The sequence below is a fragment of the Gadus chalcogrammus genome, chromosome 8, assembly GCF_026213295.1.
Source record: "Gadus chalcogrammus isolate NIFS_2021 chromosome 8, NIFS_Gcha_1.0, whole genome shotgun sequence".
NCBI lineage: Eukaryota > Metazoa > Chordata > Actinopteri > Gadiformes > Gadidae > Gadus > Gadus chalcogrammus.
Window position 1 is genome coordinate 985,897 of NC_079419.1, and position 26,588 is coordinate 1,012,484.

Consider the following 26,588-nt stretch of genomic DNA (forward strand, 5'->3'; position numbering starts at 1 on the left):
TTGTGAGTCATGTGTCAGAGCGTAAGTACAGCCGGAGCAGCGCTTTGTAGAAGGGTCTGGTGAAGAAGGCATCCAGGAGGTACTGGTGAATCAGTGCCAGGCCCAAGACCCGACCGCTGAAACGAAACCTGGAGAGAAACAAGCAAATATTTAATAAGGGCTGGATATGCTTTTCCATTATGGCAGCAAAAGGATTCAGGTCGGCAGAAAAAACATTTAAATTGGATGATTAGGTTTTGAGGCCACTACTAACGATTGATCACTCATTTAGTTGAACTCTTTGCAACAATACAACTCTCTGGCTACACACGATTGACAACATTGTTATAACAAATGGGCAGAACAGAAAGTGTACTGGACTCTCTAACTATTTATATCGTTTTATACATATTTGTTTTTTTTATTTTTTTGAATTTCCTGGATTGATAAAGGTTAATCTTATCCTAACCCATCTTTTATACATAGGTATAAAACGATTAAAAATGTAATATACATACACACAAACAACTACAATAAAAGAACAGGGTTAGGGTTTCAATATATATATTAACTTTCAATGGATTTAGATCATTTTCATATCTATATATGCGCGCGCGCGCACATAAAAATTATCTAAATGAAAATTATCTAAATCCATGTGTGCGTGTGTGCGTGTGTGCGTGCGTGCGTGCGTGCGTGCGTGCGTGCGTGGTGCGTGCGTGCGTGCGTGCGTGCGTGCGTGCGTGCGTGCGTGCGTGCGTCGTGCGTGCGTGCGTGCGTGCGTGCGTGCGTGCGTGCGTGCGTGCGTGCGTGCGTGCGTGCGTGCGTGCGTGCGTGCGTGCGTGCGTGCGTGCGTGCGTGCGTATGCGTGCGTGTGTGGTCTCCTCACCATTCCAGCTGGTTCTCCACGAAGGCTGACATGGGGCTGATCTGCACGGTGTAGGTGTCGTTGGCCGAGTACTCAAACAGACCATAATACGGGTTGAACAGCTCCTGGGACAGCAGGAAGAAGAACTCCCTGGAGGGCCCGCTGTAGTCCAGCCTGATTGGTGGAGAGGACCACATGTTTAGAGGCGGAGTCAGCGCTGGCGGGTGACCTCACTCCTGTTGGCGTTTGGAGCGAGATCCCAGACGAACACAGCCCGCTCGCCCCGCCCTTCCGTGTTTCGTCCATCGCGTAAAAACCGTCATGAACGCAGCGCAAAACCCCACAACACCCGCCCCTGGTCGGTGATTGGTTGGAATACTATTTATTTGGTTTAGAGTGGCTGGTAGTACCATTTGTTTATGTGTGCGATCTCGGAGCGTAGGCTGCCTACGGAGAAACGTTTTTTGACGGCTGCTTATGGGGCGGGCAGCTAGCGGGTCATGAGGAACAGGATCAGATGAATGTGGTCGTTTATGTCTCTGCCTGGAATCGCTGATGCAACCTTTAAGGTCTATTCAGATTCAGTGCACTATATTAATCCCGGGGGGAAATTGTTACCGTACGAAATGCTCTGCCCTAGATAGAGGAATAAGGATACAAAAAGAGAATTGTTATAAAATAAGTAATGAAAAATAAACGTAGACAAAAAAAGAAAGGCAGCAAAATATTAAAATATGCTTAATAATATATTTAACCTTACTATGAAGCGTCTCAATTGAAGTGCGATACTGTAAAGACAGGGTGTGAGGACAGAGAGAGAGATGGTGGATCCATGTGTTGGGAGAAGGACCCACCCTTCCTCTCCGATGAAGGTGATGTAGAGCTTGTTCCTCTGGAGCTCCTTGCGGGAGTAGGCCATGACCTGGTTGAACGTCCCCTCCAGCAGATTGTCCCGGCGAACCATCAGCCTGAGAAACAACAACAACAACAACAACAACAGTAGCATGAGTTGGACAGGAAGACCACAATATCTGACCCTTAACGACTGAAGTGGATACAAATATACTAAGAGGTTTGGGTGTTTGCCGGTAACAGATGGTCTAGCGTGGTATTGAGGGCTACCATGTCAGTCAAGCAGGCAAGTTTGCAGTGTGCCTGATGTACATGGTAGTCCTCAAAAGTGTGTGTGTGTGTGTGTTTATATGTGCGCAGGATCATCCCCGTCATACCAAAGCACTAACAGTCCCTGCAGTGTCCACTCTGGCCACTAGAGGCCGCCAGAGTGCGCTCACAGGGTGAGCTCTTACTTGATCTTTCCCGGGCCCTGGCCGTAGCCCTTAGCCTCCAGCTTCCTGTAGAAGTTCCTCAGCTTGGCCTCAAAGTCCCGTCGGTAAGGGGCCGGCGCCCGGGCCCTCTGGGTGCCTGTGCCACACACACACACACACACACACACACACACACAAACACACACACATATTAATCCACCGTATGCCTTAATAAAGCATAAGCCGGTGGCTACCCAGTCTGCAGGTTGTGATCCCTCAGATCATCAGTGGTGGACACGCCCTGACGGTCAAGACGCTGAAGCAGCTCAGCTGGCCAATCAGAGGCCGGCACCGGAGCTATCAGGCCTCAGCTGGGCCAATCACAGGCCGGCGCCGGCGCTATCTGGCCTCAGCTGGGCCAATCAGAGCCAGGCCCTGAGCTATCAGGCCTCAGCTGGGCCAATCAGAGCCAGGCCCTGAGCTATCAGGCCTCAGCTGGGCCAATCAGAGGCCGGCACCGGCGCTATCAGGCCTCAGCTGGGCCAATCAGAGGCCGGCCCTGAGCTATCAGGCCTCAGCTTCAGCATTCAGCCGAGCAGTTTTTATTTTGTTTCTTATTTTTATTAACAATATGTCATAATGGACTTTTTTTTTAACGACATTTGACATATTCGTATATAAAATATTACTCATATTTGACACAATATTTTGACCCCAAAAAAGGGTAATGTTGTCCATCAAATAATGAGCAAAGACCTTAACCCTAACCCTAAATCCCAGCTTGTCCCTTTAAGACCTTTTTTAAGCCTTTCTACGAGCGTTGATCGTCATAGGGTCAGTCTGTGACTCGTGTCACAGGGGTCACACCCACCTTTACCGGGAGACTTGCGGGGCGACGCCCCAGGAGAGCAGTGAGGGGAAAGGAGAAGCCATGTTGGAAGGACGACGGGACGAAAGACATGATGTCCTCCTCAAACAGACTGGAGAGAGAGAGAGAGAGGGGGGGGGGGAGAAGAGAGAGAGGGGGGGAGGGAAGAGTGAGAGAGAGAAAGAGAGAGGTACAGAGAGTGAGAGAGAGAGAGAGAGAGAGAGAGAGAGAGAGAGAGAGAGAGAGACACAGAGCGAGACACAGAGCGAGAGACAGAGCGAGGCGAGAGCGAGAGCGAGAGAGAGAGAGAGAGAGAGCGAGAGAGAGAGAGAGAGAGAGAGAGAGAGAGAGCTGGATAACAAGCCCTGTGCAAACCATGAAGGGTGTACAGCACCTTGTGCTTGAATAAAATAAGTTATTAAGGGTCATCTTGTTTGTTTGAGGGCTGATCCACTGAAGCCCATTATATCCAATGCTATTCAAAATACCGCAATGACACATTGAAGTCAAACAATTATGGAAAGCCCTTGATTATGCCGACAGGTGTAGCGGGCTTCAATGTGTAGTTATTAAACTGGCTTTTTAATTTCCATCTGGCAAAATTGAAGAGAAGTAAATCATAAAAGCACAGGTGGAACTATTATACCTTTGCCATTATTATACCTTCAGGAAATCTTTAGGATGCAATCTTAGCATTTCAATATCAAAGAGTGTTACGTATTTTAAGCACATAAGCTGCCCCCACATAGCCACTAGGAAGCAGGAACACACAAGCTGTAATATCTACCCCAGCCACAGAAGGCAGCATCTTTAAGACAGACGGGAAGCTGCAGCTAAGACGTCACATAGGCCACGCCCACTTCACATAGGCCACGCCTACTTGGTCCATTCGCAGCGCCCGGAGCCAGAGGAGGTCAGAGACTCACCGGCGCCCCGCAGAGAGCCTCGGGCCTAAGCCCGGGGCTCGAAGTAGCTCTCGGTATTTCACTCTCAAGTGTTAGATACAATTCCCTCCCTTTTGCTTCATAGTTACCATACCGATATACTTTAACAAGTAAAGTAAAGCGACCCGTTTCAAACTACTTTCAACAAGAGCACGACAAGAGTAAGAAGAAAGGGAGCAGGGTGAACACTAAAGCACCCTGCAGTGTGCCGGGGACATGGAGGGGATTGGGTGACGAGAGAGAGAGAGAGCCGGGACAGAATAGATCGGCTTTCAGTACCTCAGCAGAATGACCAGGTCGGCATCACAGGACAGCCGCTCAAGACGCGGAGCTCCTTCTGTCCTGATGTAGTGGATCTTCTCCCTGCACACACACACACACACACACACACACACACCACACACACACACACACACACACACACACACACCACACACACACACACACCACGTTCCAGGATTACATCTGATGAAATCCTCAAATCATGATATTGTGGATTGACCTTTGATTGACTGCTTATCATACTAATAATTCATGGAGTTTAAAGAGGGTCAGGGGTTACCTGAGGGAGGGGTTCCGGGTCAGAGCCGGCTGGCGGTCTGTCAGGATGTCCAGGACGCCGGGCTGACGCAGGAACGCCACGATCTTGTCGTTGTAGGCTAGCAGGCGAAAGAAAGTTCAGTGAGGAACGTTCAGTGAGGAACGTTCAGCGAGCCGTAGCTTGGGGAACGTTCAGTGAGGAACGTTCAGTGAGGAACGTTCAGTGAGGAACGTTCAGTGAGGAACGTTCAGTGAGCAGAACGCTCAGTGAGCAGAACGCTCAGTGAGGAACGTTCAGTGAGCAGAACGCTCAGTGAGGAACGTTCAGTGAGCAGAACGCTCAGTGAGGAACGTTCAGTGAGCAGAACGCTCAGTGAGGAACGTTCAGTGAGGAACGTTCAGTGAGCCCTACCTTGGGGAACGTTCAGCGAGCCCTACCTTGGGGAACGTTCAGCGAGCCCTACCTTGGGGAACGTTGTCCTGCTGTTGCTGCGTCCTCATGGCGGCCACCAGGCCCTTCCCCGACCGGGACATCATCCCTCTGCTCCGGGACACGTCGGAGGCCTAGCGCAGGAACCACACACGCCATTAACACACACACACACACACACACACACACACACACACACACACACACACACCACACACACACACACACACACCCACACACACACACACACACACACACACACACACACACCTAGAGAGCTGTATGCGTTTAACAATGTTGCTTTTTATCATAATGTTATACTTTAACTAAAATATTAGTATACTCTAACCCACTGGAATTTTTACACCAAATGTTTATATGAATGACCAATTCAATAACTCACTTCATATCAACATCGATTGGATGGATCAACCCTAGCAGTTCATCTCATGACGAAACGACCCGTACCAAAGCCAAAGCATCTCAAAAGCACAGAAGTCTTTTTGTTGTTGGACAGCTTATTTTAATTTGTGGTTTTCGTCGTAGGTAAATATCACTTAAGTGTAACTATCACCCGTGTTTCATCATTTTATTCTATTGTTAATTTTGCTTTTTTTTTTTATTTACTTAAAAATAAAACTATCTCAGTCCACTCCCCAGAGCCCCTCCCAGAGGCCGGTGGGAGGGACTCTGGCGTTGCCGCGGCGTCGTCATGGTGACCGCGGCTAGCCGAGCGGCCGTACCTCTCCAGCGCTGTAGCTGCGCAGCCTCTGCAGGTGGCGCCGGTGAGTCAGGTGGTTGGGCAGACGGCCGTTCTGCAGGGGGATGCGGGGTCGATGAAGGTGGTCCCGCGGCTGTTGTGGTCCACGAAGAAGTTCTGGGGGACGGGGGACGACGTTATGTACGGATGGTTTATGTGTTTCATTAACCCGGCCGTTATGTGGTAACGCGAGCGATGGGAACTCAGTGGGTCACGTGTGAGCCACGTGTTGACAGACACACAAAAACACACATAAGCGCGCACAAATCAGAAAGAAACCAACTGGGGGGTACCACACATACTACGGTGACCCTGACCCCAGCCCAAGGGGGGGGCCCGGGTCTGGGGGTGCTCACCTTTCCCTGGGGGTCCGTCTTCATCTCCCAGCCCCCGGCAGGTCCAGCTGCTGGCTGGAGAAGCGGTTGATGAAGGTGACCAGGTCGCGGTTGTGCTGGTAGCGCTCAAAGTTGCGGGCGTCGCGGCGGACCTTCAGGATCATGTGCTTGAGACACGTGCTGTTGGTGAAGAGGCGGTAGGCACCCTGGGGGGGAGAGGGGGGAGAGGGGGGAGAGGGGGGAGAGGGGGGAGGGGCATGGGTGAGGCGGGTCCTGGGCTCCCTCTGAGAGAGGCTAGAGGCCACTGGGTATGCACACATTGAGAGGTTCTTCTGCACAACAATTGTGTGCTTCTTGCAATAAGAATTTGCATCTGTCCTAGACGCAATCTCATGAAGGAATTGTCACGACGGGGGTATTTTGTGTGTGTTTGTGTATGTATGTCTGTATGTATATGTCTGCGTGTGTGTGTGTGTGTGTGCGTCTGTGTCTGTGTGTGTGTTTGTGTGTGTGTGCGTCTCACGTAGTTGGCGTGCAGCACGGTGAAGAACTCGGGGTGTGTGATGAACTTGACGGCGGGACTCTGGAGCAGAGCGGAGAGCTTCTGACTGCTGGCCAGGGGGGGGGAGGGGGAGGAGTCCACAGGGGCCTCTGCGCGCACACACACACACACACACACACACACACACACACACACACCACACACACACACCACACACACACACACACACACACACACACACACACACACACACACACACACACACACACACAAAGGCTCAAGATTAGGCTATGTTTAAATGACATCCCGTACACCTCAGAAGATATGATACAATTTCATGTTGATGTTGACTTCATATGAAGTCATAATTTGCATGGCTGTTCGATACATTTGAATGCATTCATTGAATAGTGTGGTACGATCGTATCAGCGTCGGACGACTTTTTTCCTCGATATTTTAATTTTTTGTTGTTTATATTTTTTTGAATTGAGGCTTGTACATTTTTTTCACATCATTGTGTAATTTTTATGATTTAAATTTAGGGAACAAAAGCAGCATCGGCTCCAAATATCGGCTCAAGAAAATCGGTATCGTCGTGTCGGTCATCGGCCTACCGTTGTTGTCGGCGGGGGGGACGGCGTCCGTCTCAGAGCTGTTGCTGAACACGGTCCCCTCGCTCCTCCAAGCCCCGCCCCGTTCTCCTCCCCCCCCTCCTCCTCCTCCTCCCCGCCCCCTTCTGTCGCCATGGTGCGCTGGATGCTCTGGTACCTGAGGGGATGGACGCACACACACGCACACACACACGCGCGCACAAAAACACACATGCACACACACACGCAGCAAACGCACACACACACACACACACACACACAACACACACACACACACACACACATTTTGTCCTTGTTTCAACATTGAAATACATTTTGCAATACTGTCCGTCCCACGGGGCCGAGCACCTGCACCATGTAAAACAATCCTGAGGAGAAGAGTGTGTATATACACACACACACCCCTATTATATAGCACAACTCTGTGCTGGGTCCACTGACCTCTATACGCCAGCACACACTTTACTAGGCTAGCATGCTATTAGTCAATGTGCTAATATTCCACTTCTAACTACTAGCAAACACGGTATTGTTCAGCTGTACTCTCGCCCTTTGCGTCGTGAATATGCATTCCTTTGTCGAAATTCTGCTGAATTGGCACCCGACATTAAAATAAGAAGAAAAATAAGAAGTTCAGCTAATAAAGACTAAATCACACAACATTCCTCAGATTTAAAGTAGATATAGTCTACTTTAGAGGTGACATATTATACCCACAGGTGTGAGTGTGATTAGCTGTTATGAGCCATTTAGAAAATCGGCCTCTTCTGACATCACAGGTGGGCGTGTCCACCTAGATGTGTGACGGATAGATAAGCAGCGTGTGCTCCAGTCCGCTGGGTAGGTTGGTAGACCGATCTACCCAGCACACATCTAGGTGGACACGCCCCCTTGTGATGTCAGAAGAGGTAGATTTACAAAACGGCTTGTAGCGGCTAACCATAGATATGTCACCTTTAAACCATTAAACCGTCCCCCCCCAGAGACCCAGAGCTAGCTCGCCCCTGGTGTCAGTAGCGGCGGCGGCGGTGGCGGGGGGAGGGGGGGAGGGGGTGGTACCTCCGGTTGAGCTGCTCCATCTGGTGGGCGGAGCCTGAGCGGCGCATGCCGTTGGGGGTGGCGGCGGTGGTGGGCCTCTGCCAGGTGGTGGTCCGGTTGATGTGGTCCACGTAGAACACGACCGTGGCTGTCCACGCGCGCCTCCCAGTCTGCCAGACAGACAGACAGACAGACAGACAGACAGATAGAGAGACAGACAGACAGACAGACAGACAGGCAGACACAGACAGACAGACAGACAGAGATAGAGAGACAGACAGACAGAAAGGCAGACAGACAGACAGACAGACAGACAGACAGACAGACAGACAGACAGACAGACAGAGAGAGAGAGAGACAGAAAGACAGACAGACAGACAGACAGACAGACAGACAGACAGACAGACAGACAGACAGACAGACAGACAGACAGACAGACAGACAGACAGACAGTGAGTGTTTTAACGTAGGCCTTGTGGAATAACCCACCAAAGGTTTGATAAAACATACTTTACTTCATATTGTGAGAATGTTGGTTCACTCACTAGTGTACGCTCTCATCATAATCAATATTTGCGTTATAGAAAATAATAAATACTATTATTAATTATTTAATTATTTTTCTTTTGAATCAAGAACGGGGATCTGGATACCTACCTAACAAACCAATATCAGAATATTGGAATACTTAGGATCAGCAACCATACACATATTTATTATCCAAACGTATTTATACGGTGGTCGGACATCTGTGTGGGTTTGCAGAGCAGCCCGGTGGAGTTGAGTCTTACTGGGAGGCAGCGGTTCGTCGATGGTCGGGTAGTGGTCAGACTTCAGGGCAGGCATGGGGCAGGCTGGGCTCGACGGCCTGAAGCAGTCGTCTGTCGATCACAACACAGACAACAAGGTTATTCAGGACACTGAATGACGCCGGCGGCTAAAGTGTCCTCGTTCCTTTATGAGTCGGATCCCTGATCCGTCGGGTGCGCGCCTAAGGGGATCACCTTCTACTCTGCAAGAAATGCACTACAATTCTATAGAAAGCAATCCGATCACAAAACCTCTCCTTTATGTCGACGTGCACAGTGCAGGCCGTAGACGGACTCTTTATCAGCCATTACTTTAGCCGTCTTAAGGATGAGGAAAACATGGAGTGAGAAATGATTGAGGATGATCCTCAATCATTTCTCCCTCCATGTTTTCCCCATCCTTATAGAGGACCTATTATACTACTTTTCTGGTCTTAATTTCTTATTAGTGACTCCTATAGCGCAACCTGACACGAACCACAGCACAAAAAACAATGTAGGTTCTCGGGAAACTCTTCCTCTCATCTGGGTGCTTTCAGCCTTCTCTGTCAACGCTCGGTTTCGTCCTTCTCCGCCCCCTCGCCCCCCTCCTGCCAACCCAACTCCGTTGTGATTGGTTCCCTTCCTTGAAGCGCGTGCGCGGGCAGATTTGACCAGGCATATGGGGGCGCGGCAGGAGTGCCTCTACGTAGAGGATTTCCCGGAAATGTGAACAAGTGAAATGCAAACGTTGTCCCGAGTGTTTCGCGCTCTGCACAGCCACCCCAGACTGTCAGCAGGGAATACGTCGAAATGCATGTACGTCAGGGATGGAAATTAACACCCGCCACACGCCATTTGCGGGTGGATTTGTATGGTGGCGGGTGAATTGTGTCACTTCACCCGCCACTGTGGCGGGTAATACTTTCCAGTCAGGTCCGATCAAATTTGCATATCTAATACATTCGTTATACGGCGCTGCAAAGTTCCACAACCATTACTGTCAACATCCGGGCCCCTTCTTCCTCTACGCCTCTTTTGCTGAACTGCGACTGTCAATATCCGGGATAATATCGGCAACAGGGCTCTCAAGTCTCACGCGTTCGGCGTGAGACACACACAATTCAACCCATGCACACGCTCACACGCCACACGGTAGGGTAACCAGACGTCCTCTTTTGCCCGGACATGCCTTCTTTTGACACACTTTTAAAAAATGTGTGTCGGAATTTCAAAATCGTCCGGGATTTTATTAAAGCCTCATATATGTTCACATTGAATTTGAGTTGCGTTTCTCTGGGTCGTTCACAAACTAGTTAGGCTACGCCCTCCCCTACTCAGTTCTGTTCGCTTCGCATTGGTGGAAGTGAGTAGGGGAGTGGTTAAGTAGAGCCTTCAGATTGGACGGTTTGACCTACTGTTACCGTCGTGTTTTGTATTTATTATTTTACCATTATTGTTTTATAGGGACAAACATTAACAAATGTCTCCTACAGGGGATTGATAAAGTTCTATCTATTGAACAGAAAGAAACACTTGGTCATACTTTACACACTTTACCACAGCATTGACCTACTGAATGCCACAGATATATTTTCAGCATTGGACTGAATGCCACACATATTTTCTTCTGAATATTAGTGTTAAGGGCATATAATGCTTACTATCATACGTTAGTTACCATGTCTGTGTGGACACATTTGTATGCAGTCACATGTAAATACAAAAAACAAATGTTCCTATTGACTTATGATGGTGTAGCCATGCATGTTGTTTTATTATTAATATGTCAATTCGTTTTTTAATGAAAATACTTTGTATAGATGAATTATCCCCAAACTTGTCATCGTAACACCAACTGATGTGTATGAAAAACACTTTTCTTATCTATTGTTACTCCTGTATTATATTGTTTAAAATGTACGCATATATTAAAAAATATATAGCGTATAAAAAGTGGCTGGTAAAAAAGATGAGTGGCTGGTGGGCAAAAAAGTTAATTTCCATCTCTGATGTACGTCATTATTCGACATTTTAGTATGGTTAAACATGACTATCAATCATTATATCAACGTTTATAGGTCATAAAAGTCAAAAAAGCATAATAGGTCCCCTTTAAGAGGGCCTGGGTGGGGGGGGGGTAAACTCTGGGCCTGTGAAGCCTTCTGAGAGGGTAACCGTCCTCAACGGCTCCACAAATCAACCGCCGCCGAGCTGAGGTAGAGCTCACCTTCTGACCCGCAGCACTGCGAGGAGGAACCTTCCCCGGGGCCCTTCCCCTTGGCCCCTCCGGCCTCGTCCTCGTCCTCGTCCTCGTCCTCCTGGGATGAGAAGGCCGTGCCCCCTGACCTGCACAGCGTCCACGCCCAGGGGAGAGACGGATCACTGCAGGCACTCTACAGGCCGCCCCCGCGGAGCGAGGCCCCGGAGGGCGACGCACGGCGAGACGCCCGATGGCTTCATGTTGGCCCAAAGTGTTCAACTCACTCCAATAAGCATTGTTAAGAACATGCACTGAATATCACAAAGTCTGTGCATGAATGCGTGCGTGCGTGCGTGTCCGTGCATGTGCGTGCGTGAGTGCGTTCAAGTGTGTGTGCGTGCAAATCCTTGTGCACGTGTGTGTGTGCGTCTGTGTGCGTGTGCGTGTGCGTGTGCGTGTGTGAGTGTGTGTGTGTGTGCGTGTGTGCGTGGTGGACCCTGACCTGTGCTGGCCCAGTCGGGCCGGCCTCCCTCTCTGGGTGAAGCAGGAGTTGCTGCAGCACGGCTCGTACTCCTCCTCCTCCTCCTCCTCCACCTCGTAGCCCATCCCGTTCACCGCCGCGCCTGGGGACCACAGCGCTGTTAACTACCCAGCAGCACCACTGGTTAACTACCCAGCAGCACTACTGGTTAACTACCCAGCAGCACCACTGGTTAACTACCCAGCAGCACCACTGGTTAACTACCCAGCCGCTACAGCAGCAGTATTTAAGACTGGAGGGTTGGAAAGGGAGAGAGAGCAGAAATGATTTAAACTATGCGACCAATGAAACAGCCTCCTCCCTCTCTCCTCCAATAGAGAAGTGTTGCTTTTTACCCAACTTTGATGGACAGGAAAAAAGATGATCTGAGCCAATCAGGGAAGAGAAGCCCTGATTGGTCAGAAAAGTCCAAAATCGATATTGCATGCTATACAGAGGCAGGCACATATACCCTCAATGTGTCTGGGTGACTGTTACATGACTGTTACTTTACCTTCAGTGTGTGTGTGTGTGTGTGTGTGTGTGTGTGTGTGGTGTGTGTGTCTGTTGTGTCTGTGTGTGTCTGTGTGTGTGTGTGTGTGTGTCCTAGGGCTGGGCGATTAATCTAATTTTGATCGCGATTTCAATTTTAGCGTAAAAACGATCACAAAACTAATATACCGGTAATTGAGTTTTCGATTTTTTTTTTCTTTTTCATTAAAAGTTTTATAGAACAACTGGATACACATCTGTACATTATTTTAGATTTGAACATTTTGTGTTTCTGAATAAATACATCAAGTTTTCAAACTCAAAATAATCGTTTGAATAATCGTGATTCCAACGTTGACCAAAGTGATCCTGATTCTGGTTCCTCACCTCAGGGTGCCTCCCCTCCGCGTCCAGCCTCAGGGCGAGGTCCGACAGGCGGTCCACGGACAGGGAGCGGGGCAGGGTGCGCCGGGGCCCCCCCTCTGGGCCCTCATGGGGCCCCCGGCGGAGCCACAGCCGCCCTCCTCCCCCCCCTCTGGCAGGAGAACAGACTGATGAGGAATCGATTCAGGGGTCTCTCTCTCTCTCCCCTCTCTCCCTCTCCCTCTCCCTCTCCTCTCCCTCTCCCCCTCCCCCTCACACCACACACACACACACACCACACACACACACACACACACACACACACACACACACACAACAACACTAACCGTCAGCGCCTCACCCAGGGGCCCGTTGGCTGAGGCCGTCCCTGGGTCTTCGTCGAGGCCCTCCAGATCCAGGGACTCGCCTGACACGGCGTCCCCGTTGAGCAGCTCCTCGGGCTGGCTGCAGGGCAGCGTGTGGAGCAGCTGGTGGATGCGTATGTAGTGCGACCTGCGAACGAGGAGCGCTTTAGTTCTACTCAAACGTCACACTCTGAGGAGACCGTGTCAGGGGCCTTGAAGACCAGGAAAAGGGATTATTCATGTTTAGGCAAATCAACGTCAACAAAATATATGAATCATTATGCATCAATGATTCAAACTAGTGCTGTCAAGCGATTAAAATATTTAATCGCGATTAATCGCATTAACGTCATAGTTAACTCACAATTAATCGCGAGTAAGCACATTCTTTTCTATGCTAAATATCCCTTGATTTCTTAGTCCCATAATTTTTTTCTCATTTTAATGCTCTTATCAACATGGAGAAGTGCATCGGCTTGCCTTGTGCAAATGTTTTTTTATTGATAACAACATTGGCATATACTGATCAAAACAGGACGATACAAAAAAAGCCTACAGTGCAATTAAACGATGAACATCCAAACATACTGCCTTGAACATAGCAGTCAGGCTACTGCTTCTTTGTTTTGAGCCAAAGAAAAAAAAAGAAAAAAAAGGTTTTAAAAAAAGAAAAATAATTGCGTTAATCGCGCGATAAAATTGGTTTGCGTTAACGCCGTTAATAACGAGTTTAACTGACAGCACTAATTTGTACATTACATGTTATAATGTATAATGATCTTCATTCTATTTGTTTTATTGATAGTTCTAGACCGTTGTATGCTGTTCAATATCCAGCCGTTGGAACGATATAAAAGATGAACCAAACGTCCATCCAATGTGATATAAGAGCCCTGTATTCCGACAAGGGCTTTATAAATAAACCAATACCAATGCTGAATGTATCTCTCAGCATGAGAAGACCGACCGACCTTATTGAATAGAAGACAGTATCGTAACTACCGCCAGGAGTGAACCCTAAAGGCCGAACGCTCAACAGAATCCAGGGGCTTCAATTGAGGTGCAGATGTGTTCCTATAAAATAAATCCCAATAAACCAACACCGATTGAATACTGCTTCAACGATCCGTTTCCTACAGATCAGAGGGAAGCTATTCCTCATGGCTCAGCCGACCAATCAGAGGGGTCAGGAGGACGCAGCCGACCAATCAGAGGCATCTGATTGGCATCTCGGAGGGACTCCTCCTGATGCTTCTGATTGGTCGGCTGAGTCCTTCTGATGCCTCTGATAGGGTGGGCTGAGTCATGAGGAGGGACTCCTTCCCCACCAATCAGAGGCATCAGAAGGACGCAGCCCTCCAATCAGAGGCCCCAGGAGGCGTTCCTCTTACCTGGGCGTCTCGGGCTCGGAGCAGGAGGCGATGACCGTCTCCAGTTTGGACACGGGCAGGGAGCAGGGCCGGCTCCGCCTCCTTGGCAAGCTCCTGATGGTCACAGGACAGCCGTTGTCTCCTTCCTCCCCCGTCCCCTCCCCCTCCTCCTCCTCCTCCCCCTCCTCCTCCTCCCCCTGCCCCCCCGGCTCCGGGTCTCCCAGGGTCCTCCTCCTCTCCTGCTGCTCCCCCCCCCTGTCTCTGCTCCGTCTCTCCGGGGACCCCCCGTCCTGCGTCCCACCGTTCTCCTCCCATGCTCTTCCTCCTCCTCTCCTCCTCCTCCTCCTCCTCCTCTGGTCTCCCGTCCTCCACTCCTCCCTCCCGTCTCCCCTCCTCCTCCTCCGCCTCCCCCTCCTCGCCTCGGGGCGTGGAGGGCGTGTGCAGACTCCTCTCCTCGCTGGCCTCCTGCACCGTCGCCAACGCGACTCCGTGACGCCCGCCGCGTCCGCTTTGGCCGAGGCGGCGCCCTGAGTGTCCCGGGTCAGGCCGGCCTCAGGGGGATCTGGACCGGACGGCTCCTTCTCCTCCTCCTCCTCCTCCTCCTCCGTAGACGCCGTCGTCTGGGCGACAGCCGACCCCTCCGTCCCACCGCGCTCCGTCTCTCCCGCCGCCGCCGCGCCGCCGCGCCCCGCCGCCGCGCCGCCGCCGCTGGCTCCACGCTGCAGACGGGGTCCGACGGGAGCCCGTGGCGGCCGGTTCTGGACGGCCTCCGTGTCTCGACCTCTGGGGGGCTCGCCGGCGCCGGGGCCGTGGTTGCCCTGGGCGACGCGGAGGGGGCTGCGCGTGTCGTCGGACGAGGTGTGGGCCGTCCGCGAGGGGTGGCTGGAGCGCCGCGCGGCCGGGGGCTGGCGGGCCGGGGAGCACTCGGCGCTGAGGGTCTCGTCGTCTGGAGGTACAGAGCCGAGCGCTTTTTAAACGTTTGTTTTCGTGATAAGGTCGCACTGCGCTTGAGACAACTCGGAACTCGGAAGTTTCGGCGCTGAGATTCCGATCTTCCGACATGATTGCGTTCACTCCGAGCAGCGAGTTGTCTTGAACGCAGCGTCGCTCAGGTCCATCAGAACCTCATCATTGTCTTTAGTTTCATTGACTAATGACTATCTGGTAACAAAGTATTTTTTGCACAGTGAAGCTGTGACAACCACATGAACGTTTTGGGGGACACTCATGTGTTCATCCTCATTGTACCTCATGTCCTCTGTGTCATCCGGAGCGGTACAGACCTGGGTGTATGGACGATGTGATCTCGAAGCGGAACTGGAGCTGACCGGTGACGTGCTCATTGGGTAGTCTGCGTCCCAGAGTGTAGTGCACCATCCTATCGCTGAAGAGCAGAAGGACATTCAGATGAGAAGCTCATTTGCATTGACGTGGAGACATACGTACTGTTGACATGGCTGGCATCACAGAACCAGCACATTGCATATATAAATTGTTAATTTGTATATTTATGTAAATTGAAGTGGTTTCCTTCTTTCAGCAATGGTTTTTAAGAGCTGCAGCTGTGTAATTGTGCATTTGAAATGTAAATGAGCACCCTTTTCACACGACAAGTGAGAACACTTAGTCCCCCTGTGATGTTGAAAAGGAAGGAAATCATTTTGTCAAATAAAAACAAGTACATCCGCTCGGATCTGCATACATTCTACCAATCTCTATCAACTAATGTAGTCCCTGAGGAATGTTTTCATCCCTGTGCCCTCTGCCCCCCCCCCCCACTGGCCTACACTAACACGGTAAAGGGACAGACGGTCGCCTTGGTTCCAAATAGTTCCATATTAAACAGTAAACCATCTCCTCCTACCCGATCGCGTGTTTCTCCAACAGCCTCTGGACGGGCATTGAAAGCTTGCCCAGGAAACGCTTGAAGATGGGTCGGCTTTTAGCAAACTTATCCTTTACTTCTATTTCCAGAACGTCTGTCGGCAGCGAGACGAAGCTGAAGCGCTGCGGTGACAGACGGACGTGGAGGGAGGGGGTCGAAGGATGAGAACAGAGCAGGAGGAGGAAGACAGTCAACAATTAATACCACCTTCTATACCACGTTCTATATCATGTTCTATATCCTGTTCTATACCATGTCCTATACCACGTTCTATATCACATTCCATACCATGTTATATATCATGTTCTATACTACTGCTGTTGTTTTATCTTGGCCAGGACACAAAAAAGTTTAATAATGGTGTAAACGTCAATCTATGTGTGTGTGTGTGTGTGTGGTGTGTGTGTGTGTGTGTTGTGTGTGTGTGTGGTGTGTGTGTGTGTGTGTGTTTGTGTGTGTGTGTGTGTGCGTGTGCATGTGTGTGTGTGCGTGCACCTCTCTGTTCCAGCGGGGGTTGATGGTGCTGTACACGATGCCCGAGCGCTTGTCCTGGCCGTGGTGCGGCAGCGAGGGGAAGATGCTGTTCTTCCCCGGCTGGATGGAGATCTTCAGGTAGGGGTCCGGCTGAAGAACATCCCCTTCTTCAGGCCCACCGCGTTGAAGTCTTCACAAGATAAACACAAAAGGAGGCTCAGGTTGCAAAACTCTTCCAGGCTTGATAGTAATAGTGTCTGAAAAATGGCATCCAACTCAAAGACCAAGAAGGGGCTGTGTAATCTGTGTGATAGCAGGGCCAGCCTGGTGCACACTAAGTAATGATCGTCGTGTTTGCGGGAGAAACCTGTCAACCCCGTCTCTTCGGCTAAGAAGAAATCTGTTCAAGCATTTGGGCCGAAGTGTGTGTGTGTTTGCGTTTGTGTGTGTGAGTGTAAGTGTGAGTGGGTGTGTACGCGCATGCGTGTGTGTGCGTGTGCGTGTGAGTGCGTGTGTACCAACCAGACAAACAGAAGCTGATGAGTCTTCTTGAGCCCTGTGCTGGGGGCGCCTCTTCAGTAGAGTTCTGCTTCAGCACCTGGAGGAGGAACGGACGAGATCTGCATGAGACCGTCAAGGTCTACAAGAGCCGTCACACACGGATAAAAACTGATATAAGGGAGCTCGGCTTTTAAGCCTGTTTGGAAAAATACTCGGTCTGCAACATTAACTAGGTTTCAGTGGAAACATTACCGTGAAAATTAAATCTCGGTCACTAGCTGAGTGACAGGGCTAGGGCTGAACTATTCATCGAATCAAAGTGCGATGTACTGTTAGAGGACGCGATTTGCGAATCACAATGGCTGTGATAAAAAAAACAAATACCGTTTTATTTGTGCTTTATTAAAAAGTGAGATGGACAGGAAGATATGGGGGAGAGGGGAGGACATGCAGTGAAGGACCCCGGGCGGGAATCGAACCCGGGTCGCTGCCATCAGGAAATCATCCCAGTTTATTGGTTGACTGCTTCCAATGCTGTGTCGGTCTTACCATAGAATGGTTTATTAGTGGTTGAGTGTATAATACAGGATAAGGAACTTCACTCATAATATTGTTTGAAATAATCGTAATTGGATTAATTCCCCATATCGTTCTGCCAGGCCCGACGCTCCCGGTACGCAGAGTACGCAGAGTACGTAGGGAACCAAGTACCTGGGGGGGGCACCACAAATTAAGGTTTGAAGAAAAAAAAATATACTCATAATAAAATAATTACATTATTGAATTACAAAAATCTATAAATTAGTTATGAAGAGGCCCACCGTTGTTTTTTCTTAATTGTATAACCCAGGGGTCTCAAACTCGCGGCCCGGGGGCCAATTGAGGCCCACAGGATGATATTTTGTGGCCCCCTACTTGACATCAAAGTTTAGTGTTAGTGCGGCCCCCAAATTGAGTGTCTTGCCACACTTTTTTATAACTTGTGATAGGGTAACCAGATGTCCCGGTTTTGCCGGGACAGTCCCATTTTTGAGTTGCGTGTCCCGACAAAAGCCAAAGGATGCTAAAATGTCCCGGTTTCCACCAACCACTATGAAATGTCCCCTGTTGTCAGCGATTACATAGCCAACGTGATCTAATTAAAGCCCGATCATTAACTTAGATTGGGTCAGTTGTGCTCTTTTTTTCTGTGCAATATTTGATGCAGCCCAGCCTGACCCAGGCTCTACCTTCGGCGGCCCCCAGGTAAGTTGAGTTTGAGACCCCTGGTATAACCTATCGCTCAGGGCCCCCCCCCCCCGCTCGGAAGTCCTGTCAGGGCACCATTTAATGTCGAGTCGCCCAGGGCACCGGAACGGCCAGCGCCGGCCCTGCGTTGGGCCCGAGGCGGTGCCATGCTTACCGGGGCGGTGGGGTTCTTCACCGTGACGGTCGGGGTCGTGGCCCTCAGCGCCCCGCTCAGACCGTGGAAGTACTTGAAGCAAACCTTGGTCTCGGCTGGAGGGAGGAACGGTTCGGTCGTTATTGAACCACTTGTAATAGCGTGAGAGACAGCACAATCGTCGGCACTAGCGTCGCTGTCACAGCTAGACGCATCCGTGTTAAACTGAACGCAGAATGTGGGAACAAACAGATCATCTTCACAAGCACACATATTGAGGCGCATTGTTGACACACCTGCAAGCAGCTGAAAACGAACTGACACTTACTTTCTACAAAGTAGCTGTTGGCCTCGATCTTCCACACAATCTGGCCCTTATGCGATCCGTTCACCCCGCGGCTCTTGTAATCCAGAAAGTTTTCGGACAACACCTCGTCTGCCGAAGAGACAGAAGGACGACAGCGTGGTCGGCGCACTGGGTTTCCCATAGGGAGGAGGTTTCATAATCGCAAATCCATGGAATTGTGTACAATATCAATACAACATCTGCTTAAAAGCCATCCCTCAGGTGGAGGACTGCAGCCCAGGTCCACGTCGCCATGGAGGCGTGTCTTATTCATAACAATATTCACGACGGTGCGTAAAGATAAAGACAGCCACATTGCTTCTCTTGCTAGTTCATTTACGGTGAAAGGCAATACCGAGTGTTCTGCCAGGACTAGGATTTCCGTAGGACGCACAGAGAATTAAAAAGCTTTTCACACAACCTTGTGATTATAACTTTAAAGGGGTACCGTCCGTCACACTCTGCAGTTTTCTAATAATAGAGAGAAGTGCTTCTGACGTGTGTTGGGCAGAAAATCCTGTCTGCAACATAAACTCAGATTCAGGGAAAGCAACTTGGAAAAGTCTGACCTTTGACCTCATCGGTCCGGGGCTTCTCCATTCGTCCAAAAGGACCAATGACGTCATTAGACCCACTTTTCCGGAATGTGTTTTGCAAAAAAACCGAGTTGATGCTGCAGACCGTGTGTTTGAAGTCAAACTATCGTATAATACTAAATAGCCAAGCCCAGCGGCCACCTCCATGGGTCTAAGCTGCTCACCGATCAGATACATGCCGATCCAGTCTCCAGCGTCCACCTCCTCCTTGATGTCCCAGATGACGCGGACGTCCTGGGGTTGGCCGATGGTAGTGGGAGGAGCTAGTGGTGAGCGTGGAGCGGCAGTAGGAGGTCACCAGGTCCGTGTCGCTGGTGGACCGTGGAGCGGCCCTGTTTCCTTCAGACAGATCCGTGCACGTGTCCGTCGTAACAAACACTTCGTACACACATGGAATGTGCAAATATGGGCTCTCAACCGTCTCAGAGGGTTTATACGCTGGAGCGCATTACAAATGATCCCCGCTTGATATGCGCACACACACACACACATACGGGTTTGCACAACATCAATGGTCTGCACAATCTCTGTGTCTGTGTGTGTGTGTGTTGCATTGTGTTTCTGTGTGTGTCTCTGTGTGTGTTGCCCTGTGTGTGACTCTTTGTGTGTGTCTCTGTGCATGTGTGTGTCTCTGTGTATTCTTTGTGTGTCTCTGTGTGTCTCTCTATGCGTCTGGGACTATGTGTGTGTCTCTCTATCTTTGTCTCTGTGTGTGTCTCTCTGTGTATTCTTTGTGTCTGTGTGTGTGTCTCTGTGTGTGTGTCTCTGTGTATGTGTGTGTCTCTGTGTATTCTTTGTGTGTCTCTGTGTGTGTGTCTGTGTGTGTGTGTGTGTGTGTCTCTGTGCATGTGTGTGTGTCTCTGTGTATTCTTTGTGTGTCTCTGTGTGTGTGTTTCTCTGTGTGTCTCTCTATGCGTCTGGGACTATGTGTGTGTCTCTATCTTTGTGTCTCACTGTGTGTGTCCTGTGTGTATGTGTGTCTCTGTGTGTGTCTCTGTGTGTGTCTGTGTGTGTGTGTGTCTCTGTGTGTGTCTCTGTGTGTGTCTCGGTGTGTGTGTCTCCTCCTCGTGACCTACCTGCTGTAGACAGTTGTAATTATGTGTGTGTGTGCGTGTCTGTGTGTCTGTGTGCGTGCGTGCGTGCGTGCGTGCGCGCGTGCGTGAGTGAGTGCCTGTGTGCGTGTGTGTGCTTGTGGTGTGTCTGTGTGTGCGTGTGCGTGTGCGTGCGTGCGTGTATGTCTGTGTTTGTGTGCGTGCGTGCGTGCGTGTGCGTGTGTGTGTGTGTGTGTGTGTGTCTGTGTGTGTGTGTGTACCTGCTGGAGGCAGTGCCTTAGCTCCATGTGGTGGAGCTGCTCCGGGTTGAGGCTGTGGCGTACCGGGTCTTTCTTCCCACGCCGCCGGCTGCGGGACGGGCGAGAGGAGGACGCCATGGCGACGGCCGATGCTCAGGGGAGGACTCTGCAGGGACGACAGCGGAGAGAGCGCCACAACATGATAACGTCTGAGGGGAAGGTTTTAAAGTGTGATAAAATATGATCAAAATAGAAAAGCCGACTCATAATTAAAATGTATATCATATAATCTTGTTATAGCAAGCATAACATCCTGTACACAAGATTAGTATCATGTGATATCACGTACACACAACAATAACAAATACGGCAAATGAAAGTACACTTGAAAGTACAACCTCAAAAGGTTGTGCCTAAAATATATATGCAGTGTTTGCAGTGGCACAATACACCGGGCAGCATGCTAAACAGGTGGTGGGCTTCAACACCGGCCATAAATCGTGAGCCGCGGTCTACAACAAGCAGGTGCTGTAGCGAGCGGGCGTGCCACAGCGCATGCAGGAAAGGAGAGTGAGCTCTTACAGGGGGGTCTGTAAATGAAGAAGAAGGGGAGAGGAGAGCACATCTAAACAAGAAGAAGAAGAACAAGAACAAGAACAAGAACAAGAACAAGAACAAGAAGAAGAAGAAGAAGAAGAAGAAGAAGAAGAAGAAGAAGAAGAGAAGAAGAAAAGAAGAAAAGAAGAAAAGAAGAACAGACGGTCCAGGGAGTAAGGGAGTTGTAAAAGATGCAGCAGAGAGGGCTGAGTCACGGTGCCGTCGCCGGCAGGCTGCACGAGGTGGGACGGGGGGACGGGGGGACAGTGGCCAACGCAGGCAGACGCAGCGCGGACAGTCTGCAGTGTAGTGAAGGTGCCGTGTTTAATGAAGGCTGCTGGTTTACCGCCCCGGTGTGCTTTGGACGGGGAAAGGCAGGAAGTGAGAATGGCTCGAGGAGGATGTTAAGAACCGATTGTAATGAATTGTTAATAACGACGTGCTAATACGATTTATGATCTCACATTCTGAAAATCATTTAGCACCTCAAGAAGCATGCGATTTCAACCGTCCATTGTAGTCGTTTTCTCTCACTATATATTACTTTTTAAATAATTTAGCAGACGATGCACTTCATTATCGAGAAGGTTGTGGATAGGGAATCCTGCTCGATGATGCCGTCACATAGACTGTGTGGACATTGGGGATTGAACGCAGAACCTATCGGCTTGGAGTCAAACACCTTGACTACTACTCTAACCTGTCCATACATAAAAGGTTCAAGTGAAGTGTATGAAATAAAGGAAGAGCAGGCCTGTGCCAGTGGCAATGGCTGTCTGCCATAGGCCCCGTTCTAGGCTGATTTATTAAGCATGTTTACATTGTCTACGTTCTACTGAAACACCATATCAATTATCCTGCATCCTATAAGCAGTGCACAGTCCCTGGAACGACCAGAATAAGAACATGACAAGAAAAACCAAAACAAAGACATGGACAATACAATTTTGGACAAAGAACTTGACAGAGCAATACCCGAAACATGTCAACGGACACAGATATCCTTCCATCAGAAACTCCTCACTCTCTCACTCCTCTTGGCAAAACAGCCATGTGTCTGAAACGGATATCGCTCAAATGACCCGCCCGGACATTTGCAAATACACACAAATCCTAGTCCCCGGTTCCAGCCTGCGTTATGCTGTGAGGTGTGACCGGTTGGCCCCATGCAGAGGGGCCTCGTCGGGCCACAGCCTCCAGCTCCACAGAGCGCCAGCTGAGCTCGGCCTGCTGCTGAGTTCACACTCTATAATTCATCCCTCAGCACCTCGGACCTCGTTAAACGGACTCCCGACCAGTTTGAGTGATGCCTCGGACTGGCTTTATATACGTGGGTACATGTGTGTGACGTGGGTGTTACAGACACACAATTGTTGAGGTGTTTTGACAATTTGAGCAATACACATTTGGGAAGGGCCAAGGAGGTCTCACCAAGAGACATGTTTGTCGATACACACTTAGGGTATTAGCATTATTAAAACCATGAGAGCAAAATGATTAATGAGCTCATTCACTTGTACTTGTGCTGGGACTCATGCTGGGCGGTAGTCCATAGTTTCCAGAGCCTCTTGTTAGTTTGTATTCATGTCAATGTCACCATAAGACATTCCAACAAGAGGACTTCCCAGAACTCAGTTCAAGTCTCCCCGAAGAAATAAACACAATGAAAGATAATGACAGCCATGCTGAACATATTGAAATAAACGTTGAAATAAACCTATTTGCTAGATAGAGAGAGATGTGATATGAATCCATGGTACAAAAACTTGATCTCATGATAGAGAAACGTATTTGTTGTATAGAATTAAGAAAATATATATATACAATTGTGATATAAAAGTGTATACATGTGCTATTTGTAAATGATTGTTTTGTGCCATATGCTAGTAAAGAACTCATTGTATTGAGCAAAACACATAACACTAAATAGCTTCGAGCATGTTTGGACCACATTGCATTTCTTCAGTGGAGCTACTTGACCATTGCACTGCAATTAATCTGATCAGTAACCACAGAATGTAGTATATTTTTCCTATTTTGAAATCTATTCAGTGTAGCCAATGTCAGACTGTGGTGATATGCTGGTACACAGATCATGATCCCGTCATGGCAGAAGGACAATCAGGCCAGGCGACCATACGGGCGGCAGAGGGAGCGAGCATCTTCGACCCGGGCAGCAGTCTTGGTGGTACCCAAGGAAACAGGATATGCCCCGTGTCTGTACTGTCAGCGTTTTACACACACACACACACACACACACACCACACCACACACACACCACACACACACACTTGAGCACAGGCTGAACAGCGAATTTACTGATGGCGGTGGGAATGACACACTATTGGACATACAAGATAAACGAAACGTCAATTCTAGGCCCTGGGCGTACATGTGCCGATGTTGACATTTGCAATAGCCTTCTTACCTGGGTCAGAAATGACAACTGATGGATTGTGAGCTCCACAGCTATATCATCCACAGCACATGTTTACCCACTCCGTGGGGCGGCGACGGGTCGACGGGAAGTCGTCTGCATATCTCAACGTTCATTTAGCCTATAAGGCAGTCTGTGGCATCGGGGGACCTGAACCATTCGTGGCCTATGCTATGGTCAATAGGCGACCAAATTCATCTCAGCATCTTTAACCTGACAAAGCAAGGAAAAATAAAGAGGCGAGTTCCGGTCGAGCATTTCAAAGTAAAGCAATCTGCCGCGTCAATCGCTCTAACCGTAGTAATATCCAATTACTTTCAGACTTGTGAAGAAACATTAGTTATTTATCATTCGACCGCAAACTAACCTAGCGTAATATTTTACAATATAAATTTACCATTGTCTATATAGCGGACTGTACCCTGGCCTTGTTTTTGCAATATAAATAACGTTAGTACTCAAATAAAGGGTCCACATAGGAGGGCACATTATTTTTGGGAGGATAGTTTAACATTTTGTTAAGATGTTGGTGTTTGTTAAACTAGAGGTAAGTTATTACCGACTCAATTTCGTAACCCTGAACTAAAGTTCCAATTTGGATCCTTTTATTTTGAAGGTCACATTTTGGAAATGACGGCTTTGTTCAAAGCCGTTCTGTTTTACTTGACACGGGGGACAGGGCTCTTCCCCGCAGCATCACCATCTTCCTCGAATCAGGGATCGTTTTCGTTCAAAGATACAGTCAGCTGTTGTCTCATTCCGGATGCTGAATTTAATTACGGCAAAGATTCTACCGCAAATACGTAAATCGTGCGTCTTAAACGTAACAGTATGTTATCGTTTGGTTTGTTGTCTCTGTGTCCCACATTGAAGAGATTATTCAGCATTGATGTTAATAGGCGTGGCAGCTACACATTGTCCATAAAGTGGGACGGATGAAATCCGGTTTGACATATTAACGATAAAACCTGAATGATAACCTCATCAAAGCAGCACAAATTACGTTTTGATACAATCTTGTGTTTACACTAGTCTTGAGACTGTTGCATTAAAAAACATTTAATATAGTCCCTTTACATTTACATTCATTTATATTTTACAACAACACTCAGTTCAAACAATGCCCCCAGGGTCACAAGTCAATTGCAATCATTAGTGATGAGATGGGGACATCCATCCAATTGTTCATAGGTTGAACGTGTGCCAGCTCTTCCTCTGAGTCGTGGAAGAAGAAGATGATCGTCCAGTATCTCTCTTTCCCTCCAGACGCAATAGAGGTGGTATTCCACTCAGCAGTCATTAAGCATGTGCTTTGACGTTTAATAATTATTGTATCAACACTTCTCTGCATGAGGTGGGCTTCACAGCTCGTCATCGAGACCATTTGCTCTGGTCCAGATCCACATCGTACTCCCGTGTCTCTGCCTGGTGCTCTACGGGGACAGAGGGCTGCTCTGGGCCGTTAACAAATCAAAAGTCTGTCCTTCCCTGAGCTGCAGCGTGGCCAGCTTCAGCTGCCATCTGTAGGGAAGCCAACATGAGCACAAAATATTACTTTATTCGTTCCAAAAACGGTGTTAGGTAGATATGGTCTGATTTACATACCCATTATCAATGACAGAAATATAAAATCATATTTTACCCATTTGTAGCAGGATCTTTGGATGCAATTGTATACAGATATCCTCCAGTTTTTGATCCCGTCACAGGGATCTTCACCTGCAACACCCAACAGTTGAATCAAATCATCCCAGCAAGAACATCAAACATAAATATTACCACATGGTTATTTAAAGAATGTCCAGGTTTAGCTCCAGGAAAAAATACTTTATCGTGATGTGTATCGTTAGATTTAGTTCCTATCCCCCGTGGCCGATCGTGGAGAGATCCCAGTCGGTAACTCGGTCATTGTACCTTGGCGATGTTCTGGTCGATGCGGTTATCTTTGTCCGACAGGTGGATGTTGTGGACCTTCAGAGGGGGAGACCCCAGTCCTTCCATCGCCTCGGGGTGGTTCTCCAGGCGTTCCACAGCCAAGCGATGGTATTCAGATTTGGCAAAGTTCTCTGATTATGATCACAGACATATGCAGAACAAGAGGATTACATTATTCATGTGTTTTCCTCATTGTTATGCTCTGTTGTGTCACCCACCCGCTGTGTTTATTGTGATGCCATCGCACATCGGTCGGCCAAAACCCAAACAGCGATATGAGCCATTGCTGTGCTTTGATTCACTACGCTATTTTGAAATGGGCCCAAAACACATGAGTAACATTTCTATGAACATTGATGACCACTTCTATCTAGCGTGGATTCATCAATCATTTTTGATAAATGCACTTGAAAAACACGTAAATAAAATAACTCTTTCATGCAATATTTATGATGCATATACAATAAGCTGGATCGGTTTGGTTCTCACTGCAAAGCAGTGAGAATTAAGGCATGTGCATGTGCATGGTACACGTACACACACGTACACACACGTACACGTACACACACGTACACACACACACACACACACACACACACTTACTCTGCATCAGGTAGTACATGGTACAGATTCCTCCACCGGTCAAAACAGTGGTGAAGATCGTCAGCTGCTGCAGTTTATGCGTAGAAATTCTCATCACTGCAGTCTGTGGTTATACACTGGGAACATAGGTAGACACACATATCCGTTAGTGATGGGGGGGGTCAAACTAATACGGTATATTACAAAATAATAAAATGCAGGCCTATTCCCAAACATCTCTGCAACTGTACCTTGCATATAAAAGTCAATTACATTCCGCGATTGGCTACAATAATGACGCTAAAAGCTCAAGTCTTGGTG

The 26,588-nt window shown here is 48.9% G+C and overlaps 1 protein-coding gene and 1 pseudogene across 1 annotated transcript; both read right to left on the reverse strand.

Moving 5' to 3' along the window:
* LOC130387135 (E3 ubiquitin-protein ligase HECW1-like) overlaps positions 1-23,915 on the reverse strand; it is a 28,181-nt pseudogene extending 4,266 nt beyond the window's left edge.
* Positions 23,916-24,486: 571 nt separating this feature from the next.
* Positions 24,487-26,404, reverse strand: LOC130387646 (cytochrome c oxidase assembly factor 1 homolog). The gene is made up of 4 exons (XM_056596844.1): positions 26,289-26,404; positions 25,665-25,816; positions 25,393-25,469; positions 24,487-25,271 (listed from the first exon to the last, which is right to left on the reverse strand). Exons 1-4 carry the CDS (start codon positions 26,380-26,382, stop codon positions 25,184-25,186), a joined length of 411 nt encoding a protein of 136 aa, XP_056452819.1. The 5' UTR covers positions 26,383-26,404; the 3' UTR covers positions 24,487-25,183.
* Between the last annotated feature and the right edge of the window lie 184 nt (positions 26,405-26,588).

Bases quoted from the DNA above. Each gene is read 5' to 3' on its own strand.
- LOC130387646 (XM_056596844.1), bottom strand. From the start codon at position 26,382: ATGAGAATTTCTACGCATAAACTGCAGCAGCTGACGATCTTCACCACT. The intron at 25,817-26,288 runs GTAAGTGTGTGT...GATCATAATCAG, and splicing joins CATGTACTACCTGATGCAGA to AGAACTTTGCCAAATCTGAA. The intron at 25,272-25,392 runs GTAAAATATGAT...GCTTCCCTACAG, and splicing joins AAAGATCCTGCTACAAATGG to ATGGCAGCTGAAGCTGGCCA.